Here is a 23,615-nt window from a genome sequence, read left to right on the forward strand (position 1 = left end):
GCATTGTGTGAGACAGGTTCTGTTTCATGGTGTCTTGGAATAGGTAGCACCAGCCGCGTCTACTGCTAGCAGTGAATTCAGGATATTGAAAACTCAAAATGTGGAGAACAGGGAGTATTTGTACCTAATGAATAATATCAGGAGTACAACTTAGGATATAGAACAAATAATCAGTTTTTGTATTAAAAAACCCCCAACCTTGAAATTTTTCATAGTAATGGATTACACAGCAGGATGGAGTCAGGATTTGGCTTTCTAGTGGGAATAAAGCCACTTTCAGTGAAACTGAGAGGGTTGTTGTTGGATTAGTGCCACTGGATGAGTGGTCTGCCCAAGAATGAAGCTCAGGGAAGAGGGTGAAGGGAGAGCTGTGGTGAGAGGAGTGATGAGGGTGAGAAAAGTCACAGAGGAGCGCTGAGCTTGCAAATTCTACATCGCCTTGTTTCAGATTATAATTTTAAACTCTCTTGAGGCCAGTGAATGTCAGGCAGTGGAACGTGAGACCACTCACTCCATGGGGTGAGGACAGGGTGGTCTGGTTAACAGGCTCACACCCCTCGAGTGTGGGGCTGTGAAGGTGCCTGTTGTGGCACTGATGCTAGAGTGTGCATGGGGGCAGCTACATTTGAGGTGCAGAGGCTGCCAGCTCACCTACCAGAAGCCTATCCTGGAAGCAAGGCAGGTGGAAAGGGATGTCCAGTGGTTGAGAGGGGAGCATATCCCTGCCTGGGCCAGGTATCGGGGGGTGCAGGGGCTGTTGGTGGCTGTGTCTCACGGGTTGCTGAAGGGTTGATGAACCTGAGAGAGATGGTACTGTAGAGAGGTGAAAGGATTCTTAAGGCTTGAGATCTGGACAACTTCAACGTTTTTGTGTTGGGGTAACATGGAAAGAGGAAACTGTGTCTCCAAAGGGAGTAGTTGGTAGAAAAGGCTAGGTGAACCCCAAGACACTGACAGTAGATGATGGGCAACTGTTTGAAATCAGTATAATAGCAGAAGCTGTGTTTACTATCTCTTACATAATCAAATGACAGAAGTATTTTTCAATAGTTAATCTAATTTAGTAGCTTCCCCATAATTTCAAAATACCAGATAGGTGTATTCCTGGCAATAGGATGCCCCAGTGCGTCTTCACCTAACGTGTCTCTTATTGCCACTTGAACTGCTTTAAGAATTTAAACTCATGTGCTGTGTCAGGGGTTACCTGAAAGTCAAAAAAGTAATCAAAGGGAATTGATAGGAAACCAGAAGTTTTAATTGTCAGGGAGTTATTGAATTTAATCCTCAGGGAAGTGGTGGGTCTAGTTTTCATGTAATTCATGGCATTCTGAGTTGGAATAGTTTGTTGGGGTTATGGATCATGGTGGTTAGGAAAGGATAGTGTTTTGGGTGTCTTTGGTAGAAGTCTTTGAGTTTGGCGAAAGGCATGCTTAATTCAAGCCATCATCCATATTGTCACATTGTTTTTGTTACACCTGGAATATTGAGGGAGAAGAAAAAGAAAATGTTTCTCCTCAGTGGTATTGCCTCTGGTTTTCATATCTCTTGTGATAAATGGTATTTATTAATTTATTTGTTGCATTCTCTCTCCTGAAAGATAATTAAATACAATGAGTCCACTTTCTACTGTAGTAGTGGGAATATTGGGAGAATAACCTGGTTGATTTGACACAGAGTATGGGATCAGCAGCCTGGCCAAGTTCATGAAAAACCTTGGTCTTTACAATTATGTTTCTCTTTATGAAATACAGGATTTTTTTTGTTGCAGTGTTTTTGTCTCTCATATAGTAAATCAAACAATGTGACTTCGTTACCATTGTCAGTTTCTGATTTTTGTAATTTTTTTTTTTTACAGTGATGTTTGTACAACTGATGAGCTTTGGTATACAGGAAGCTTGGCATGGGTGGTGTCTCCAATTCCTGCTTGACAGTAATATTTAACCAGCTCAGATTACTCTTTTGTTGTTCCTTTTTTCCCCTCTAAGGTCTTGTATAGAATAGGATGCTTTTCCAAGTCCTCCTGGCTCCACTGAAAGGATGACTTCGTAAGTCTTGAAATTTGGAGGTCTTGATCAGGAAAACAAAGGAACCCAAGACTGGTTTAAAAAAACGGAGCTCCTAAAACTTACAGTACTTTGCAGAGAACTAAGTTCTGTTTTATTTGAAATGCTTTTTGGTCCAAAGCAGTTGCTGGGCTGGCTGCAGTGGCAGTGACTCAGACCCTTACACTGCCTCTTTCTGCCTTTAGCTGCAGAGCCATGAGGCGCAGCTAGCACAGGTGTAGGTGACTGTCAGTAGGTGAGATGAAATGCCAGTTGGCAAGAACTTCATCTGCCAAAGTTGCTCTTCAGGTTATGGTTTCTGGGCTGTGAATGTGAACAATTTCCAAGCCACGATTAAGGGGGTTGCTTACCCATGTTGGCCTGCACAATGAAGTGGCATGGCTTGCTGCATGCAGATGGTGAGTCCTGCAGGCTGCTGCAGTCATCTCAGTAGGAGACTGGAAAGTACAAATTACCTTTGGAAATCAGGCTGCTTCTGGATTTTGCACTTAAGTGTGTAGTCAGAACTGCAGATTAATGTCCCCCTGGAATACTGCATGAAGTAATACATGGAATTACTCCCCAGCCATCCCTTTTCCCAAGGGGGCCAAACAAATATATTTCTGTCTAAACAAGGACAGGAAAATAACCGGAGCAACTGCATGTCCTGTCAAAAATGTGACGGCTATTAGAACAAGGATAGAAATGGCGAGGCCTAGGGAGGCTGATGGAGTATGACCAGGTATTGGGTGGATCTCCAGACACATGTACCACCACTTCTAAGGTTAATCATGGCCTGCACTGAACTTTACCATGTATGGGAAAGCTTGAAAAGCTGGGATGGAGAGTTTTCTAGTGGAAATTCTCGAGGACCAGTACAGGGATAAATTTTACTCTCCTCATTCCTTCCAAAGGCATCAAGAGCACAAGTATGCTTCAGTGAATTTCTCTGGGTTTCAAATCACTACTAAACGATTTGTAGCTGTTGAATCTGGTAGTGAAGCTGTATCAAGCTGGTCAGTGCCTGATGGGAATGTCGTATTGACAGATGCGGGATTTCTCCCTTTTCTGAGCCTTTTACCTTGTAATATGCCAAGGGATTATTATTAGTAATAATGCCAGGCTGCACTTTCAAGGAAGGGCAGGCTAGGAGAAAAGACATTAATTATTAATTGAAACGCTTGTGGTCAATTGATCAATTTTAGAGAGTGTACTTTCCTATTAAAATAGATACTCATCACCCACATTTGTAGGATGCCAGCCAAATAGGCTCCTTAAATTGATTAATAGCGTCTCTGGTGTCATGTAGTGCCCCTCGTTTAGAGCCTGATTATGTAACTACACAATCACGTAGATAGATACCATGCTGTTTTCTTGAAAGAGCATTTTATTGATATATTTCTAATTGAAAACAAAAAGAAGGGGCCCAAGTTGTAGAAAATGCAGTGTTGGAATTAGCTGTGGGTTGTGCAAAGGCAGGAATAGGAGCTGAACATTACTATCCACAATGTAGAGCAGGATGCATTCAGCTTATGACTTTTTTTTCCTAGAAGCATAACTCTGAGCCTGGAAGTTAGGTTTCTTCAGTGTGTATTACAACTTGGAATAGCATTTGCTTGGTTTTCTTGGCTTTTTTTTCCCAACTATGGGGTAAATTGTGGAAGCCTGTGCTCTCTTAGATGCTGTGGCTGCGTAGCTGGAGAGGTCACCTCTGTTTTGTTTAAGCAGTTTGGGTTTTTGCGAACTTACCTTGTGTTGATTGACACAGTGAGGTAGAACTTACACATGTGGGCACTTTTAAAGAGGTGACCATCTCCAGGCTGGGGCTTGGTGGAAGGAGATGTTGGCTCTTGCTGCCTATGCTAGCCTCAGTGATATCAACACTGATTTTACAACCACCTTCTGGTGATGGATAAACTTGCAGCTTGCTTAGCTTTTTTCTACTGCATGTGGGAATGATTTTGTTCCCCCTTTTAAAGGGACTTTAATGGGCACAACTTCTCTGTTTTTGCTTATTCTTTAAGTGGCTTTGCTGTGAAAATTGGCTCAGACTGCTTGACACTCTGGTAGAAAGCTGCACCGTATTTTGTCCGTGGTGGGATGGTGGTTAGTGCCGTTCTCTAACTTTTTTACAACATCTTGCACAGTGTGAAAGGAGAAGACATGCCAGGGTTTTTATAAGCTACTGCATATAAACAGTGTTACATTTTTTATTCCTGCTCTGATTTTTCCATGGTCCTGGTGTTCTTTCTGAAAGCAACTGTAAGGATACTCTTCACAAAATTTTGAGCTACATAAGGGTGATATTTGCCATCTTAGGCAGCATTAGTGTGTTTCAGACATTGCTGTGTTTCAGACTTTTTGTGGGCTAGCTACCGGTAGCTGTGCTCACAACAGCTGAGTTGACCAAAGAGCAGATTTTGACATGGGTGTGCAGTGAAGTTGTTCTCATTCCTTTTCACTTGTAGCATGAAGCCTTAAGTGTTCATCCACCTCCCTCACATCAGGTAATCAGGAGGTTGCCATCACGCTGAGAAACATCAGAGACATGGTCCACATGGAAATTGTATTCCTAAGTAAACTTGTTCTGAAGATCTGGTTATTTAATTTATAATTGCATACAAGTGTGAGGATTAGTTGTTCTGGTGGTCTCTGGGATTCAGGCGCATCCTAACAAAATAACAAACATCCTTGTCTTATTTTTGAATGGGTGAGAATATGAAAGATTATATTGGAACTTTAAGTAGAGAGAATAAGTACTGCTGCCTGTACCTCAAGTAAAGCTGGCTTGATTCTGGACTGAGCGTAAACCTAGCTTGAGTAAAAGCATTAAACCAGAAATGGGAGAGTGGGTGATAGTATCTGGTGATGCTAATCTGTATTGTCAGGGCAAAATAAGAGCAGAAAACCTATGAAGTTAGGACCTTTCCTGTGCAACATCTGTAGTGTCAATCTAGTCTCCTGATGGAACTCTCCTGCTGGAGAGGCTGGTCTTTATCCCTTCCCCCACTGTGGACATATGGGAAAATCACTGGCAAGTTTCTTCCATCTTATCCTACTTGAAGCACAGCCAATTTTCCTGTGATTTACCTTCCATTTCATTTAAAGTTTGACTTCATTTTTAGTACACCTAATCACGTTTGCTTCATCTGAAGTCCAAATGAAATGTAGAAACAGAACATACATAATCGCAATCTGAAACTAGGAATAACCGGTTTAAAATATTGAAATATTATTTTAAATATTTGTTTCTGATGCTCATAAATGCTTATGAGTACGTATCTTGAATAATTATTATCTGGAGAGTAATATACACTGTTTTGCTGAAGAAAAAGGGGAAAATAAAGCTGAAAGGGAAAAGATAACTTTTTAAAATTAATTGTAGTTATTTGTGGATTCAGAAAACGTAGTTAGGCTTTTCAGCCAAGCTTTAAAATGTGTGTTGCTTTGAATGATACATTAGAAAGCATGCTTTCCACAGATTGTTTCAGACAATTATTTACAAAAAAAAATTAATTCACCAAAAATTTGTGACCAAACGTGCATTTTTGTATATTAATATATACATATAAGTGTGTGTGTATATATGTACATATATATATGTATATGTGTAAAAGCTGTAATTTTTGTAACAAGGAAAGGCTCATCAAGTCCTTTGACATTGTGTACAGGCTGGTAAATAAAATTTTAACTCTAATGGAGTTTGAACTGTGTGTGAGGATAAGGTGGTGAACTGACAGCCCTTGTGCTTCACTGTAACATGAGCATTTCTGTATGTCAGAGAAGCTGCCCAAAGTGATGGGAGACTGTGTTTATAATTTTTTGTTTTATTTGTATCTAATGAAAAACAATGTCATTCTGTTTAAGCTGGAATTGTGAAGGGATTATCAAGGTTTCAGTGCTATCCATTCAAACAACTGAGTGTCAAAGTTTACTACTTTTAGAGTAGGAAGTCAAGGAGGGTGTAATATTATGCAGTGGTTTTTTTTCTGCTGCATGCAATTTTTTGAATTCTCCTTAATTGACCACTGATTATTACCTAAATCCATTCATTTGAGGACTCCGCTACTTCTTCGGAGTTTAAGTCTGAAATCCTTTTCTACCTTTACAATATATCACTGTGCACATAGACTTTCTAATTTCATTTGTGAACATTGATGCAGTAGCAAAGCTTTTTAAGTAGTAATGAAAGACATCATCTTTCTCTGAAACTTTATCTAATAGTTGTCAAACCAGACACTTAAGTTCTAGGGAGAAGAAATTGTTCTTGGAATTCATCTTGAAGTCTCAGAAGGTCTGGGACTTACCCTTGAAGCTGTTCAGTTCAGAATAATTCATTAATGTCAAATAAAGGACCCTGTAAAGTATAATGTTTATCCCTCTAGGCCTCTACTGAAGGACTCTGTAAGCACTTCCTGTGCATTTAGTCTTGGAAAAAACCTTTTAAAGTGAGTAGGGGGTGGAACATGGCATGAAGGTTGTGTGCTCAGTTGGTTAAGTGTTCATCTACATTTGGCCAACTGCATGTTTTTTTCTATGGAAACCTGTTGTCAGAGTATAGTGGTTTGGGGAAAAGTACCCAAGCATCAGAAAAAGGACACTGCTGTATGGTCAGGTCGCCAAGGATGTGCTTTTTTTTGCTCCGCTGTGATCCCAATGGCATTGAGATCATTCTGGTTTGGCATAAATGTATTGGAGGCATCACCCCATAAAGGCTCAGTGAAAATTGGGGTAGGTGATCAGGAGAAGCTGCATTACCCCCATCCCAGACTGCAGTCTTCTCATCTTAGGTGCCCTAGGGACCAAGCAGGTGGCAGAGCTGCTGCTTCTTACTTTGAATCCTGATGTACTTCAGTACATGTGTGTGTCTCTTCTCTGTGCTGGATGTCATTCTTTGTGGGAGTCTGGATAAATATTTCAGTCTGTAGGAGTTCAAGAGAGCTAGGTATCACCTAGCAACAAGCATCCCACTCTCTCCCTCCTGCTTCTCTTTACTTTCATTAAAATATCTGTGAAAACCAGAAGTTGAAGCATTAAGGTAATTTTCAGAAATATTTTGAGCAACTTTAGATATTTTTGTTACGGCGTTATGGCAGAGCAACAAAGATGTTGGCGGGGGCTGGCATCTTGAAGTAACTAACTGTGCCTTGTTTGAACAGCAATCACAGTCACAGATTAGCAAAAGCTTTAGCTGGAGACAAAATAACCCTTACAATCACAGTTGTTAGGATGCATAGCAAGTGATCCTTTGGTCTTGTGAGGTCTGCAGTTAACCTAAACTGAATGAGTTTTAGGCTGTATTACCTTGGTTCATCTCGCAGCTTGTAGTGGCTGCTGGTGGGACTGTGCCTTATGTTGGAATTTAAAATAACTTTTTTTTTTGCAGACAACTTTGGGGCAAAGTGTTTTGGCTGGTTTCAGTTACAATGGTACAGCACTCATCTTACAAAGATCCTGGGGACCAGACCTATGTCAGGAAAGGTAGACGCTTGAAGACTTTGGGATATGCTCAATACAGTGCTGGACTATATGCCAGCATCTCCTGTACTTTATCAATTTTAAATGTCAAGGACATTTAAAATGCTGTGGATTTGTAGCTTGTGGTTAATGTATATTTTATCTGTAGCTTCTGCAAAATGTCCCCTTTAGGGAGTTTACGAATTTCCCCGCAAGAGTCAGAAACTTAGGGGAAAAGGACAAGTATGTGGGTACTATTATTATAAGTGTAGCTATCCTTAACACTGGGTTGAGGATAACCTGTATTCCTTCATCTCTGAATGGTGCTGAAACTGAGCTTTCAGTGATCCTTCCTTTCCTGATGGCCAGGGTGGTCTTGATGAGTTTGAGAGAAGTCATGCTGTTTTGGGGGAAGTTTGGTGTGACTCAGGGCCTTTGAAAGGGGTTGCAGAAGTCAAAATACAGATTTAAGGGCTTTCAAGAAGAAAAGTGCATACTTTAAAAACACAATAGATGATGTAAGAAGGTGACTAACGCAGTTATGCCCAAATAAGGGGCTTGTTTTGGAGAGGGAAAAGTTTAATAAATCCTGATTCAGCAAATGACTTAACTTTGCAAATGAGTTGGTTCTTTCCAAATGTATGTTTCCATATCTATCTGAATTAGAAAAGGGTACAAAATAGCACAATGAGTAATTTGTTACTGTATTAATGTGAATTTACTTTAAAATTATCAGTATGTAAAAGATAAGTGATACCAGTGTGGGCTTTTTTTTAAAATGAACTAATGTGGGTTTATATGTTCAAAAGTGTTCTATTTGTAGAGATATGGATACCTCTACAGATGTAGGGACTTCTGTTTTTCCTGAAATATGCTCAGCATGATAGTCCTGAAAGTCTTCTCATGTTCTTTTCTGTGGTCCAGGGGTCTTGCTCAGCTCCACCAGCAGGTGGGCATGCTGGTCAGGGTGGGACTACCAGGACATTTAATCTGATCAAGACAGGTTGTCAAAATGGACTAGGAATAACCAAATTTATTTGGTTTTCTCTTGCTGTAGAAAAAGGAATTTGATGTTTGGTGGCATTCATATGCTTTATAAACTCCTGGGGTCTGAGAACACGATTTTAAGGTGATAGGCTTTGGGTAGAAGTGGACATGATTCTGTGTTTGCTACTTGAATTTCATTCTTTGGGTTGAAAATGATGGTTTGTGCTTTGTGATTACTTAAAGAGCCTTTTTGACCTAAAAGTTTCAAATCAGAAATACTGTGCAGTTGTCTTGTTGGTTAGATTTTCTTCTGTGGTAAAACATGCTTGATACAAATGGAAGATGCTTCTACTTGGACTTCAATGTCTGATTTCGTATTTCTGATAGTAGAAACTAAGATTTCGCTGTGAGATACAGATGCAAAGTCCAAAGCAGGTTTTGTGGCAGTGACACATGGCAGAATGGATGCACTAGGTCTGTAAGGATGGATGGTTCCTTTCTCATATGCATTTCAAAGTCCTTTCATATGAAGTCAAAGCTTTTCAACAGTTCTGAAAATCAGGCTAAAGATTTGCAAAGTTGATAGTTAAACGTCATTTTCAGAGGAGTTGTTTCCTCTTAGTCTCCTCAAAAGCAGCCCAAAATAGAAGCCCTTCCTTAAAGAAGAATACTCCAATGGTGCAAGGATGGGGACAATTCAGTGCTTGTTAATTTGTGCAGACCTGAAGAGAATTAATAAGCAAACCCAGTTACTTATCATTGCTAAAGAAGTAGCTTTCTCACGAGGAGGACTTTTGGACATGATTTAATAAGGCAAAACCAGCTGCAGCTGTGGCTGGTTGGATAGTGGTTTGCTAGTTCTGAAACACAGAACTGTGTTTGCTGTGTCACCATAGCCACCGTAACATAATAGGACTCCAGCGTTGGTGTGTAACTTGAAGCTGAGTTGTGTTGTAGGAACATGTGTGTCTGTATGCATGTGGAGAGGAGTAATGATGAGAAAACCTGGACAACTGGAAACAATTACAGGTCAAACTCTGTCTTCCCCTCATGGAGACTCCATGAAGCTTTTGGATACATTGCATTTAATTTAAAAAATCTGAATGACTAAGAAATTTCCTGTTCAGGTTAGATGACCACATCATGTAAGTCCAGGATATGGAAAATGTGGTCCAGTTCTCTCATTTTTGGACAAGAGCACAGAGAAAAGAGCAGCTGGAAACTCTAAGGTGGTTCTTCAAGTGTGCAGCTTTAAAAGAAAAAATATAAAGGAAATCTGTACATGAAATTTTGAAGTAATCCAAATAATGCCAAGTGAGATTAAATAACAAAAGGGAGAGACTGTAAGATGCATGAGAGAAGACAAACAGTCTACAACAGTTAGTGTGTTTTCAGTCTGTGGTATTTAGTTACATTTAATTAGCTCAGTGTTTGTGGTAATTTTGCAGCTTTTTACAATTCATACAAATATTAGACACTTACTTTCTTCTAATAAACTTAATATTTTCTTAGAAATAAAATTTAAGTGCATGATGTTTAGTCAGTATGATAGTAGCACGCTATATGAATGGATTACTTTTATGTTCTTAAGGGAGCTTCTTGTCTTCTTTTCAGTGTAAAAGTGGTGTAGTGTTTGGAAACCTGTCATGTTGTCATGCATACAGCAGTAATAAAATACTGGAGTGTGGTTTAAAATCAGGCAGGTGATGCTCTATTGCTGTTTGAAGGATGACCTTATTTTGAATGATAGAAAAATAACGGCAGATTGTTTATAATGACTCTGACAGCAGATTTAGATTCTTGACTTCACACCATTTCTGTTATTAAAAGAGACATATGTAAGTAGCATTTGCTTCCAGATACACAGACATATTCTGGCAAGGGGTTTAAGACATCCTGTCTATTATTTAAATTTTGGACATCTGAAGAGTTTCTTCTCCCCTAAGGCTTTTAAAAAAAGTTGGACTACTGGGTTAGTTTTTTTTCTTATACCTGAAGGAGCCTCACAAAATATAATATAACATTTAAATCTCTATGTGCTTTTTTCTTTTATAGATTAATGTAGAATCATAGAATGGTTTGAGTTGGAAGGGGCTTAAAGATCATCTAGTTCCAACCTCCCTGCCATGGACAGGGATACCTGCCACTCTCTAGATCAGGTTGCTCAAATCCTCATCCTCATGGCCTTGAACACTTTTAGGGATGGAGCATCCACAACTTCTCTGGGCAGCCTGTCCCAGTGCCTTGCCACCCACACAGTAAAGAATTTCTTCCGAACATCTAATCTACATCTCTCCTCATTTAGTTTGAAATCTTGTCCTATGGTTTGTGCCCATGTAAAAAGTCCTTCTCCAGCTCTCTTGTAACCCTTTTAGGTACTGGAAGATGCTCTAAGGTCTCCCCACAGCCTTCTCTTGTCCAGGCTGAGCAACCCCAACTGTCTCAGCCCCTCTTCACAGGAGATATGCTCCAGCCCTCTGTTCTTCTTTATGGAACTCATAACTAAACTAATCATATATCTATAGGAAACCTTGAAAGACACACATACTCAGACTTTGTAATGGCCTTGGACAGTTTATGTTTTAGTGTTGAGATCGTGCATAGTATTTCTGGGAAATACAACTTGAAATACTGGTAAAGAATGTTTGCACTCTGTAACTGCTGGAATGTTTTCCTGTACAAATGCAAGGTACTGGTATATAATGGGCTCAGAAGCCTAATTAAAGCAGTTGGGATTGGGTGAGCTGAAATTGCAGCTTGGAAGTTAAAGACACAGAGCTTTGATTAAAATAATTAGTTAGGAGGAAACATAAGGCTTTCTCCAGTATACTTTTTTGGTCATATTTATCCATCTTTGTTTGAAGTGCTTACTGTGTTTCAGAACAATATTACTGTTCTTCTCACCTCTATTTTACTATGGAACAGATATCTGTGGTTAGATTTTTTGGTATTTACATATACAACATATTTGAGAAATTATTGAACTTCTCAGAAAATACATGAGTAAATGATTTAATATTTTATTTTTTAGGATTGAAGTGGATCTAAGGACAAATGGATGACTGAATATTCATATGAAGAGGAAAGCCATAAAAGTTGGTTGACTTTTTTACAGCCATATGTATTATATGTATTAAGGCCGTTATAAAAAATTTATATTGTGTTATAAAACATAATAGATTAAGTAACTGGCCTGGACTTTGTATGCTGTATTGTCTTTGAGGCAGGGGAATACTATAGCTTAAGAGCTGTAGCTTAATGCAGTGTTTTCTGACAATACCTGAATGTTCAGTGGAAAACTCAGTAGTACGTTACGGAATTAGGTAATTCCTTAGAAGCCAGCTGTTGTTGGAATGGGCTCACACGTAGCAGTGTTACTCTTTGGTGCAAGGATGAAGGGATAATTAGAGGGGTGTTGTCTTCCATTAGAGCTACTGACTGTGATGTTTAAATGTGTTGTGGAGTGCCACTCAGATGCCACATGGACAGGTGCTGTTTAAGAAGTCAAACAGGAGATGATCTGTTTCAAAGTATCTTGGTGCTTTGTTTTCTTCTGATAGAGAGGATGTTGTTTTACACTGTACATTTTCTGTGATAGTTAAAAAGGAAGAAGCTGTTGGTGGACCTCCAGGACTGGCTGCTGTTCTAATACACTAAGCCTTGACCTCTGCCATTAACTCATTAATCTGAGTTAATGGTGACTGTGAAGGATAAACTTTTTTCTGGGATTCTATGATGACCAGCTCCCACCAAGGCTGTTTAAATGTAGCTGATACTGCCTGTGGGTTTGCACCAGAGAAAATGAATTGTATTGAGAAATGTAGGGTGTGGTACAGTGGGATGCAGGGCATGGTCCAGGGGGATGCTGTGCAGCAGCTTGGCTAAATAAAGCATTCTGAAAACTAATAGTCAAGGAGGGATATGTTATTGTGCAAAGCCTGATCCCTTGAGAGCTTCTATGAACTTCTGAATCCTAGTCAGGGTTAGAAGCAATCAAAAAACCAGCAAAATCCCCATGTCTTTTTTTTTTTTCCTAATGCACAGTATTAATTGAGTACAAAAAATGTAAGTCTGTAGTTCTGTTAGCTTAGCAAAGTAGTTCAGGAGGACAGAGTCTTATTTATCTCAGTGATAATTCGGTTTTATCAGTCTGTTAGTGGTTCAGAAGTTTTACAGTTTATGAACTACTGACCTGGATACAGAAGAGTATAATTCCTTCTTGGGTTCACAACAGGTAGTGGACATGCTGGTTCCAGCTACCTCCAAATTCACAAGCAGCATGAGATTTGAGGGAATCATCTGTGCTCTTGAATTTTGTCTCCTGAAATAACAGCCAGCAAAACAATCTTCAGTTCAGAAGCATCCATAGCACATCTCCTTTATATACTGCAGGTCCCAGAAAACACCTCCAGCCTCCCAGAGCCAAATTTAAACCCCAACAGAGACAAAGTGGTATTAGTAGCTGTGTAGTAATGTACACAATTTTTTCCATGGGATCAGGGGCCCATAAGCCCACATGAGGCAGCAGTTGTTGCCTGCTAAAACCAGCATACAAAATCTTGAGGAATTTCCCTTTGATTGCTGACATGTCAGTGGCTGCCCATACCACTGTCTAAAAGCTTGGGATGGGCCTGCATTGTGGCAGAGCAAACGCTTCCCTGCCCACATCTCTTGGCTATGAATAGCAGAGTGAAAAACTGATACTGTCCAAACCTTACTGGGATCTTTCAAAACTGCAGTGGTAAAACCCTGAATGTACAAAGTCAGGGAGGCACTTCACAGACTCAAAGTGTGAGAGAGTAAAAATACCAAACAAATTACCTGTAAGCTGTCTCTGGAAATCCTTATGTTACAGTGGATAACTTGCTGTCCAGGAGACAGCAGAGAGCAGTACTACCATGGTGTGGTAATGTTTTGTGTTGGATTGAGAAGAAACTGGGACAGGCTATGTCTTAGGCATTTGGTTTGGGAAGTGACAGCAAGGCAGAAAAAGTTAAGAATTAATTTCTTGCAAAGGGCTGTCATACCCAGAGTCTGTGCAGAGGAGAGACAGCTTCCAGATCAAGCAAAAGCAAAAGACTTTTGAAAGAATTTGACCTTTTCACAGGTTTCTTGGGGAAGACTGTAATTGCATGAGAGTTGTATCTCTGTTAGCTCAGTATCTCTGTTCCTCTCTCTGCTTTTGCTCTTCTGGTTCGACACAGAGCAGTGGAATAACGACAGAGAGCAGGGCGACCTCTTTCTTGTCAAGCCATAGTTCCACTCTCTCATGCCCTTCTGATGACATCCCACAGTAATTGTGGGGAAGCTGCTCAAAATATGTGCAGATAAGAAAGGGGATACTGAGTTATTTCTTCACATGTTTTTTATTTGGCAGCCTTTGCAAATGTAGGACTTTGAATCCAGCTGTTAATCTTTTATATTAGGAAAGTACCGTGATTAAATCATATCACTGAATAAGAAAAAAAATGTGGTTACATGGAGGAATTTGACGTTTGAGACTAAAAATTCCTTTTCTGGGAAGACTGATTCCAGAAAGCTTAAGCAATAGAGGTGGAGAAGGCTTTTCTGTGGTCACTGTTAAGATTAGTTGATAAAACTCTGGCTCCAATAGGGAAGAGACTGGATTTCAGCCAGCACCCTGCCTTAGCCTTTTGTTTTATTACTCCTCTACTGATCAAGTTTTGAAAGATATTCATTGTTAACATGAAAATGTTGGTGTATTGTTGGAAATGTAAATGACTTGGGTTGCATTGTCTGTATGTTATATTGTTATATTTTGGTCTTCCTTGGTCTGCCTCATATTATTTGTAAACATGGTGTTACAAAATAAGTGACATCTAAGCATATATGCAACTAATGAAGGAAATCTGAACATAATTTTTTCTGTCTCATAAAATGAGGTTAGATGAATATCTAACAGAAAAAAAGAAATACGTGAAAATAAACCTGATAACAAATGTGTATATTGAATGCCTACAGCTTATGGTTCTTCTCTGTTTTCCATCATACTGACGGCTGCATCCAGAGGTTACTTTCTCTGTTGAATCAGATAGTTAAAGTTTATCTTTTTCAGTCTACAGTGCTTGAATGTGGATGTATGGGGATGAAACTTGGGTAGGAGCTGGCAAGGAAATGGGTAACTGACAGAGAAAAACTATAGCTCAAAAGTTCTGGGCAAAATAAAGATCAAGACTTCAAAACCAAGTAAACAGCACTGAAAGAAAGTCACAGAGCAAATCAAAAGGGGAAAAGAGGTGGTTCAGATTGGAAAAGCAAAGATCTGTGTTGTACTTAATGAGTGGCCATGGGTGCAATCACCCCACTCACACTGTGGTTCCATGAACAACTTCTAGAAATAACACTGGGCAGTTCAGTTGATTGGGTTTAATGATGTTCTGAGTTATTTAATGCTGAAAAAATGATAAACAGCACTGAATTTAGTGATGTAAGGATGACTCCTTATTTTCTGTGTGTCATGTCTTTAAAAAAAACCAAAACCAAACCAACCAAGAGCAAACCTTAGATCAACTGTTTAGAGGGAGGGACTCAAGGGGGTGTTTCTTGAACTGTCCAAAGCCTACCCCATTGCAGAAGTCTCCTGACCTCTGATGTGCCCTTGCTTCACCTCCTCTGGCTCCTGTGCAGAGCAGGGCATGGGAGGGTGCAGAACTCCCCAGCTGCTGGTTCTGTGCCTGGTGCTCTACCCCGTGTTCCATTGCAGGCTGGGCAAGCCCTTGGGTCATCTCATCTGACTCAGGATCTACCCTGGTTTTGTGCGGAGTTTGGATTCATTGGACTGAATCTTTTTACTTTTTCGTGATTTTAAAGTCTGGTCATGATAATTTTTTTTTAATGTATTTGAGAATGTTTCAAGGAAGTTTTATGGTTTTATTTGCATAGTCAGAATATTGGTAACAGTATGAAGATATGTTTGGTTTTTCTTGTCAGCTGTCCCCTCTGTATTGCAAACAAATGCAGTTTTATTAGAGCGAAAGTGGCTGCTCTTAATAAGGGGTCTTTCTCATCTAGCATCCTTCAGTGGATTCTTGGAATATGATTATGACTAGAAACTTCAACTTGGCAAAACATATTAATCTCAAGGGAATTACTTTGCACTGGCCATCAATCTATCTTTCTGTCATGTGCTTTTCAGTTTAGATTACTCTCAGGCAAAGAGGCTGTAGTTTGATGTTTTGTCTTAATTCATTATGATTATGAATTTGGTGGATAAAACAATGTAACAAATGACTACTTAAAAATGACTGATGGCCCCATTCAGCAAGGAAGGGGGACTGTGAAATTCTTTTGGTTTCATCTGTTGTCTCGCATTTATCAAGATGGGTCCCTTAACAGTTGATTGGTGGTTGATTTTTAATGAATATTTCACTATGTAAATAGATAGCAGCCAGTTGTCTGGAGCTCAGTCATATTCATAGGGCAGATCTGCTTTTACTTGCTGTCACTAAAAAATGTAAAAGTTATGCTGAAACTGTAGAGTGGGAGGAAAGCTTTTCCCCAAATCTTATATTCAGGAAAGGGAGGAGCAGCAGTGGTTTTCCTTCTTTTCCTGTTCCTTACATCAGCTGCTGCATGCTGTACTGTCTCTTGCCCCTGTCTTTTCCCCCTGGGTGCTGGAGAGCTCTGCATGGTGAGCACTGTAGCCCCAGGTTTGTTCACGGTAGGCTCAGCCCTGCTGCGAGTGGGGTGAGGTGAATTTTGAGCAGATGCCCATGGCTGAAAAGCTGCTGGGGTCATTTCCAGCACTGGTATTTTCCAAGGTGAAAAAGGCATTTAAGATGGCTTGCAGCAAACCACTGGAGCTTTGGGTGTTTGCATATGAGCTCCTTCCTGTTCCCTTTGCCTATGGAATGATTTCTGGGAAGACCTTGGTGTTCTTACTAGGCTTTCCATATTGAAGAGCAGTACAAAATTTGTTCTACACAGCTCATTTCTTCATTTCTGCTACACAGATGCTTTCATAATCTAAATGGTTTCTTGTTTATTGCTTCTGGTTCTTGGCTACATTCCATTCATTTCCTAACTGTTTTGGTGACACACATACATTAAGTTTATGGACAAATCATATTTAGCAGGTGATTTGTGATCTGAATTTGTTTAAATAAAATTGGGTTGTGATTTTGAGGGTTTTGGTTTTGTATTTCATTTATGCCAGTGTGGATTGGGGGGAAAACTTCTATGGGGTATCCTAATCATTGCTTTAAAGTTTTATATATAAAAACCACAATATATTTCAGAAGTGTTGTTTTACTAGTTGTGGTCTCTTTGCACTCTCACTCTTCAGAAAGGCATAGAATGTAGGTATGGGGTGGGTTGGACTTGCCCTGTCAAAGCCCGGTCTTCTGCAAAAGCTCAAGTTTTTCTCTAAAATCAATACAGAGAGCTTCATATATTTTAAATAAGGTTGTGTTTTCAAGTAGTCAGAGTTGCCCAAAGAGGCTTTGTTCATAACTGGGAGAAAGGTCTTTGGCTCAGCAGTGGTGTGCAAGCTTTGCATCCCAGTGACTGCACAGACTTCTGCTTTGCTTGGAGCTGCTGTGGAATATTTCAAGTGCATTGGTTTTTGAATTAAAATCCTTTTTATCAAACAGTTTTTTGAAATAGGAAGAATGGAGAATTGCATAAAAGAGTATGGCAGCAATTTTCATGTGAGGTGATGTACGGGGGAGTAAGGCAGCCCACATTGTAGTGCAGTTCACAGGAGAGTAGTTTGTCTAGAACTGACAAAATGTGATAAAATGCAGAATATTTAAAATGTTCTTTTCACAGTTCAAATCATTAAAATTACTAAATGTCATTGTAAAGCAAAGGTAGATCTTGCTGGTGGTGCCTGGATCACTTCTTCACAAAGAGATAGGTAGTGAGGATGGTCTGTGGGTAGTAAATTGTGGATGTAGGTGAAAGCTGTTTAAGAGCTTGCTTCAGCACCTACTGACATAACTCAGTTCTGTAGTGTCTTTTAGACTACTTCTGAAAATTAATAGATAACCCTTTATGATATTATTTAGTAAATGTGTTAGCATCTATAATCTGTATTACTTACTGCTGTTGATTGTAAGGCTTGGGGTGTGATAATTTCACCTGATTATTTAAAGCCATAGGGAACTTTTAAATGCATCCTGTGATCACAGTCCTCCTGTAAGTGTTGCTTTGTTTTTTAAAGTTTGAGGGGTTGAGGGTTTCTTTGTTTGGTTTTTAATTTATATTGGTAGTGAAAAAAATCCAAAAAACTTAGTCTTGAAAAGATCAAGAGCTGAGAGCAGAGTTAGCAACAACTAGCCTGTAAGCATAAAATGGCAAATAGCTTTATAATGTGGGCAAAGACATCCTTGGTTCCCATTTCTGGTGTTGAAAATGTGTGGTGTGTGTTGGTGTTCCCCTGCTGGGAGGGAGAGATGTGTTTAAAAACAGAGTTCCTGCATCTCAGGTGCAGCAGAAACAGATTTCGCTGCCTCTTGTCTCCAAAATTTGACTTGTAGGCTATATATGACGTAAATAATGGAAACAGCCTAAGGATCTAGGTGAGAAATTTTCAGGTGAGCATTTCCTTGGTTCTGGCTAGACTGGGAAGTGAGTCAAGAGTGTTACTGGTTTAGGTTAGATCAGGAAATGCTTCCATGCATGTCTTGGCACAGCAAGCTTTGTTTCACCTCATGGCATGGCCCAGGGCTGCACAAGCTAGGCGACTTCTGGAAGATACCTGGTTTGGTGTTTCCCAGCCACTGTCTGTTTCAAGCCAGTTTCTTCAGTTCCTCTTCCAGCCTTGATATCTCTTCTGGGGACTATCCTAGCTGATGGGACATAATCCACAGGGAACTAGATTGCAAATGCCTGGATTCATTCCTTTCAATTTCAGTCATTTTGCTGAAGGCTTCTCTCTTCCACTACTCAGCAGAGAGCAGTAAGCATCTCCAGAGAGCAGTTCTTCCCATGGGATTTCTCTGTCCTCCCTGGGAGAAGAGACATCTCTTCTGCCTGTAAGGTATGATGTTGCAGACACCACGAGTACACCAGGCTCCACTGCACTGGACTCATTCTCCAGCCGTTGGGTTTCTAAAACACCCCTCCCTGAGCATCCCTGCTCTTGCAGCCTGACTTCCCTGCTGCTGCACGTTCTCTTGGGAATGAAAGAGCAGTCACCATGCTCATTTCACTTTTTAATCCTAGTGCACTTAGTGAACAATTACATTAATTCTAATAATGACTAAATTTATACTACTCCAGAGAGGGAAGCACAAGGCATTTAATTTCAAAGCTGTTTGACAAGACTGGTTTGATATGTGTATTTTCAGAAGTATGACACAAGTTTCCAAAGTGCCTAATGGAGAGAAAAATGTTTAAATTCATACTCTCAGGTTTTAAGTTTCCAAGAAACAGAATAATCTTTAGTTTTGTTGAGCGTGATCCATCAAATAAAACAAGTTTAAAACAGATATACAGGACTTGCTACTTCATCTTATTTCATAATGACCTCCTTCTGGTCATTAGTTATAAGAACGTAAGTTTGCTGGGAAAAAAAAGGGCACTTCTCTTGTGTGGAGGTATTAATTCTCAATATCATGAAGCATCACAACTAACTTCATTTTAGAGTTAATATTTTCTTTGCAATGAGAAGGGGAAAAAATCTTCGTCTGAACAGTGGTGCTGATTAAGATATATTGAGGCAGAGACTGAAATATTACATGTGTGTTCTTGTTTTCCTTTTCCTGCATATCTGACAATAAGAGTTTATATATTATAAATGCATTTGGATTTTAGTATTTTTGACATGCTATGGAGAGAATAATGTCAAACAATGGCAATTTGTCACTTCTCATATGAGAGCATAGAAGAATGTGTTAGAATTCAGTAGCTAACACATAAGGAGAAGACAGTTTAATACTGATATCCACTGCTTCCAGACCTGAATAATGATTCCACTAGATATGGTATTTCATACACCCAAGGACATGTGTCTAAAAGAGAAAATAAGCTCCCAGTATTAATCTAAATCTTGACCTGCTCTTGTGCTTCCCACGTGGTGATTCATTAAGTCTTTCTTGTGCAGAGGTTTGGTGATGAGTCAGAAAAGGCCAAGTTCTCTGCTTTGAGGCTGTCACCTTCCTTTGAACTTTGCTATTTACTGCAAGTTTTTTGGTGTTCAGTTTGATAGCAGTCAGCTGCAGCTGTGCTTGCAGTCAGCTGTGATGGACATGTGGGCATAGCTCAAGTGAAAACAAAAGCCTAGGCTTTCAAACATTATAGGTAAACCTGTGCTGAGTTTCCACCATAATTTTAAAATAACACATATTTCAGTATTTGTATTAGAAAAAAAAAAACCCAAACCAAAAAAACCCTAACCACTAAAGCCTAAACACATCATAAAAGGTGTCTTAGAAATCGCAAGATACAAAACATTATTTTTCCTAGGTTTTTTTTTCTTTTTTTTTCCCTTTCCTTTTCTTTCTTTCTAGAGAGGATGGTACAACCCTCAAACCCCAAGTATTTGGAGTTCAGTCTTAATTTCATTTGAAATCATATGAGCTTGGGCTTAGGTGTTTCTGAAGTGAGATGACAGCGGGAATCTCTCTTGCAAATTAAGAAGTAAGGAATTTCTGTAGGTCTTAGGAAGATGAAAATTAACTTAGATGTGTAGGTTGTCTTAAGTGCAGTGGAACTGAGATGATGTTTGCTGAACTACTCTTTGGAGATTTACATAATGGATGAGATACAGGAGCTCCAGGCAGCATGACAGTGGAGTTTATTTTATCACAGGATGTAAAACAAGTGAATTGCCTTAATAATCTCTGCAGAAAGCAGGGATAGTATTTTTTTTTATATGGAGAAAGAGAACCAGAGAGTTCATAATATCCTGGCTGGTCATATACAAGGAACCAAACCTTTCTTTAGAATAGTCTGAATCCATTCAGTCATCATTTCTTACTGAGGACTTTCAAAGCTCATTAGGAAGGACAAGCAACATACATCTCTGAAATTTTGTATTTTATGTAATAAAATGAGATAATTTATGGCTTGATATAAGATGCTCATAACAGCCTGGGTAATTATTCTAACTGCTGTATATTTATATATATGGAAAGCATTTATAAACCAAGCCTACCTGCTATTTAGTTCTATAGTGGTAATGATAATAATTTCAAAAGTTTTAGAGCCTTTGTCATTTCAAAGTGGGTGCATATTGGAAAGAAGCTTCAATATTAAAAGATTGCAGGAGTTAATTTTTTATCAAACCAATTCACCCACCTTGGTTGGCAGGGAAGTTTTTGTTTTTCTGCTTCAGCTGATTATATCTTTTCAGCATGGAAAATGGACAAAGAAACACTGGAAAAGTAAAGTAGTTACGTGTAGGTGATAATAACAACACCCAACTCAGCTGTGTATTTGCCTTCAAGCAAGAGTCTGACTCTTATGTTACTCTGAATATAAATGTGCCATTGCTCTTTGATTTGTAGCAAAACTTTCTAATGATCAAGGCTACTTACCACTTTTGCCTGAAGGAAAATATTTACTTTCGGGCATAGCAAGTTTCCAAAAGAGTTAATGATATCCTTGGTTTCTGGTTTCTGTGAGCTATATGCAGCTTAAGAATCCTTTTGTATTAATCTGCTGTCAATTGCTAGTTCTTTTAGAAGAGGCTGGGCATAAAATGTTGCACAGAAAAAAAAAAAATTTACCTAATGTGAGAACAGGTTATTGGAAAAAAAGTAATAATTTCTTGAATGTAGTATTACATGAGTTTCTGCTTTTGTTAATGAAAAACTTAACATATTTCCAGTGATTTCAGCAGTGATGGACAATACTTAGTCAATCTACTAGATATGCTGTGCTCCACTCTTAATTCCCAGATACAGGCTGGGATTAGTTCTGCTAGATTTCCTCTGGACACTGGATGGCATTTATTGTTTATCAGTGAGTGTACAAAGTTAGATTTTTCTTTCTGCCAGTTGTCTTTTTTTTTTTCCCTGTGTTTCTAGTAAACACGTTATTTCTGTCAAGTTATGAGTCTATATCAGTAACAGTTACTGCAGTGTGCAAGGGAGGGCACCAAAGTGATAACCCGTCTGTTTTTATTTGCTGGTGTCTCTCTACAGTGCAGCCTGGTGGGATCAGAGACCGAAGAATCTTTTATAAGAACAGAGTTGTTTTCATCAGAAAGTGTTTTAAAACACTGAAATTCTTCCACCCCGTTGGCTCTGAAATCTCCCACGTGGGGATCTTTAGAGTAAATAAATAAAAGATCACACCAGGCAAATGTGATTTAAAGTGTTTGTAACTGTTCCCCAAACAGCAGTAAAATCCTAAATATGATATGAGCAAGGCAAACAAGGGGAAAAGTTCACTTCAGCCTCGAGACTTTCTTTGCACTATGTGGCTATGCAGCACCAGACCCTGTGGATACAGAAGAGGATTCTGAAGAGCTGTGGTGTCCAAAGGACACCCCTCAGGTTAGGACAGCTTCCTCATGCCCTGCTTCTCCACAACTTGCCCTTCTTTGGGATGTGTGTACATTTGTATCAGAGAACTCCCTCATTTCTAATCCAAAGATAAATGACCTACCAGTATTTGCCTGTACAGGGCCAGAAACATTAAATGCTTTGAGTTGGACGGGATCTTAAAGATCTGACCCCGCTACTGTGGGCACAGACACCTTTCAATTTGCTCAAAGGCCCATTCAAACAGGCCTTGAATGCTTCAGGGATGGGGCATCCATAGCTTCTCTAGGAAACCTGTTCCAATGCCTCACCACCCTCACAGTAAAGAATATTTTCCTAGTATCTAGTCTAACCCTACTCTCCTTCAGTTTGAAACCATTCCCCCACATCCTATTTCTACATGCCCTTGTAAATAGTCTCTCCATCTTTCTTGTAAGCTCCCTTCAGGTACTGGAAGGCTGCTGTAAGTTTTCCCTGAAGCCTTCTCTTCTCCTAGCTGAACAGTCCCAATTATCTCAGCCTTTCTTCATATGAGAAGACCTGTTCCATCTCTCTGATCATTTTGCTGTCCCTCCTCTGGACTCACTCCAACAGGTCCATATCCATGCTGTTCTGGGAACCCCAGAGCTTGATGCAGATTTCCAGGTGGGTCTCACCAGAGCAGAGCAGAGGGGAAGAATCCCCTCCCTGGCCCTGCTGCCCAAACTGCTTTGGATGCAGCCCAGAACCTGTTTGGCTTTCAGGGCAGTGAGTGCATATTGCTGGGTCATGTCCAGCCTCTCACCCACCAGCATGCCCAAGTCATTCTTGGCAGGGCTGTTCTAGATCTGTTTATCCCTAGCATGACTGTGGTGGTTTTGTTAAACTGTTGTTTATTTAGTTAAATATCCCAAAGGTTTCAGTTGGCAAAGTTTAGAAGTTATACAAATCTTAAAGTGCAAGTTATACAAATCATTTACTGCTTGTTATGTTGTTGTACCATGGAAGTATCTGCTGCCTTCACTTCTTCCTGAGGTAGCAACTCAGGAATGCTTTGATGAACCTGTATTCCTTGCTAGTGGGGTTCAAGTGAAGCTGGGCATTTCTGTCCTGCATTGGCCTGGACTTCTTTGGACCCTGGGGAACATTCCAGATGGTCAGCCGTGATTCTGCCCTGCATGGTCACATGCTGCTACTAACCCCTTTGTAGGCATTTCAGAGTGATGATCATGTGAAGTACTTACTGGTATCCACCTGCAAAGTTTCAACAAAAATTACTCAGTCCAGGTAAACCTTTATATATAAACCTTTATATGGGACGCTAAAACAGTTGTGCGGCAGAATGGGAAGGATTGTTTGGGAACCCCTTTTAAAAGGCGTGCTTTGCCTGAGTAGGGTTCTACAGGACTTGATAATTAGATATAGCCATAACAGTATTAACAGTGATCTCTTGAATTAGTCCAGTAGTTCTTCACGGTTGAATGGCGATATGAGGTTTTTTCTTTTCTTCCCAGCTGTGGTATATTCTTGTTAACATTTAATTTTGTGTTTTAGAGTAATAGATCTAATCCGTTGATCTTGCAAGTATTCTTTCATGTTGCAAGTAAATTTGGAGTGCTGTTGTTTTTCAGGCACATAACCACTGAGAGTTCTCATTACTTAAGAAAAAAAGAAAACCAAACCAAACTCCAAAACG

General features: G+C 39.6%; 1 protein-coding gene across 7 annotated transcripts in view; it reads left to right on the forward strand.

Annotated features, from left to right (window-relative positions):
* The window catches only part of KLF12 (KLF transcription factor 12), a 235,561-nt gene that overhangs the window by 53,260 nt on the left and 158,686 nt on the right, over positions 1-23,615 (forward strand). For 4 of the 7 annotated variants that reach the window (XM_085058374.1, XM_085058382.1, XM_085058390.1 and 1 more), the window contains exon 2: positions 11,518-11,581. The exons of the other annotated variants lie outside the window; for them this stretch is intronic. In XM_085058374.1, coding sequence (XP_084914500.1) covers positions 11,561-11,581 — 21 coding nt within the window. In that variant the 5' untranslated portion in view covers positions 11,518-11,560. The remainder of the gene's footprint in view (positions 1-11,517; positions 11,582-23,615) is intronic. 7 annotated transcript variants of the gene reach the window in all.

This window comes from Lichenostomus cassidix, chromosome 1, assembly GCF_008360975.1.
Source record: "Lichenostomus cassidix isolate B80296 chromosome 1, HeHo_3.0, whole genome shotgun sequence".
Lineage (NCBI taxonomy): Eukaryota > Metazoa > Chordata > Aves > Passeriformes > Meliphagidae > Lichenostomus > Lichenostomus cassidix.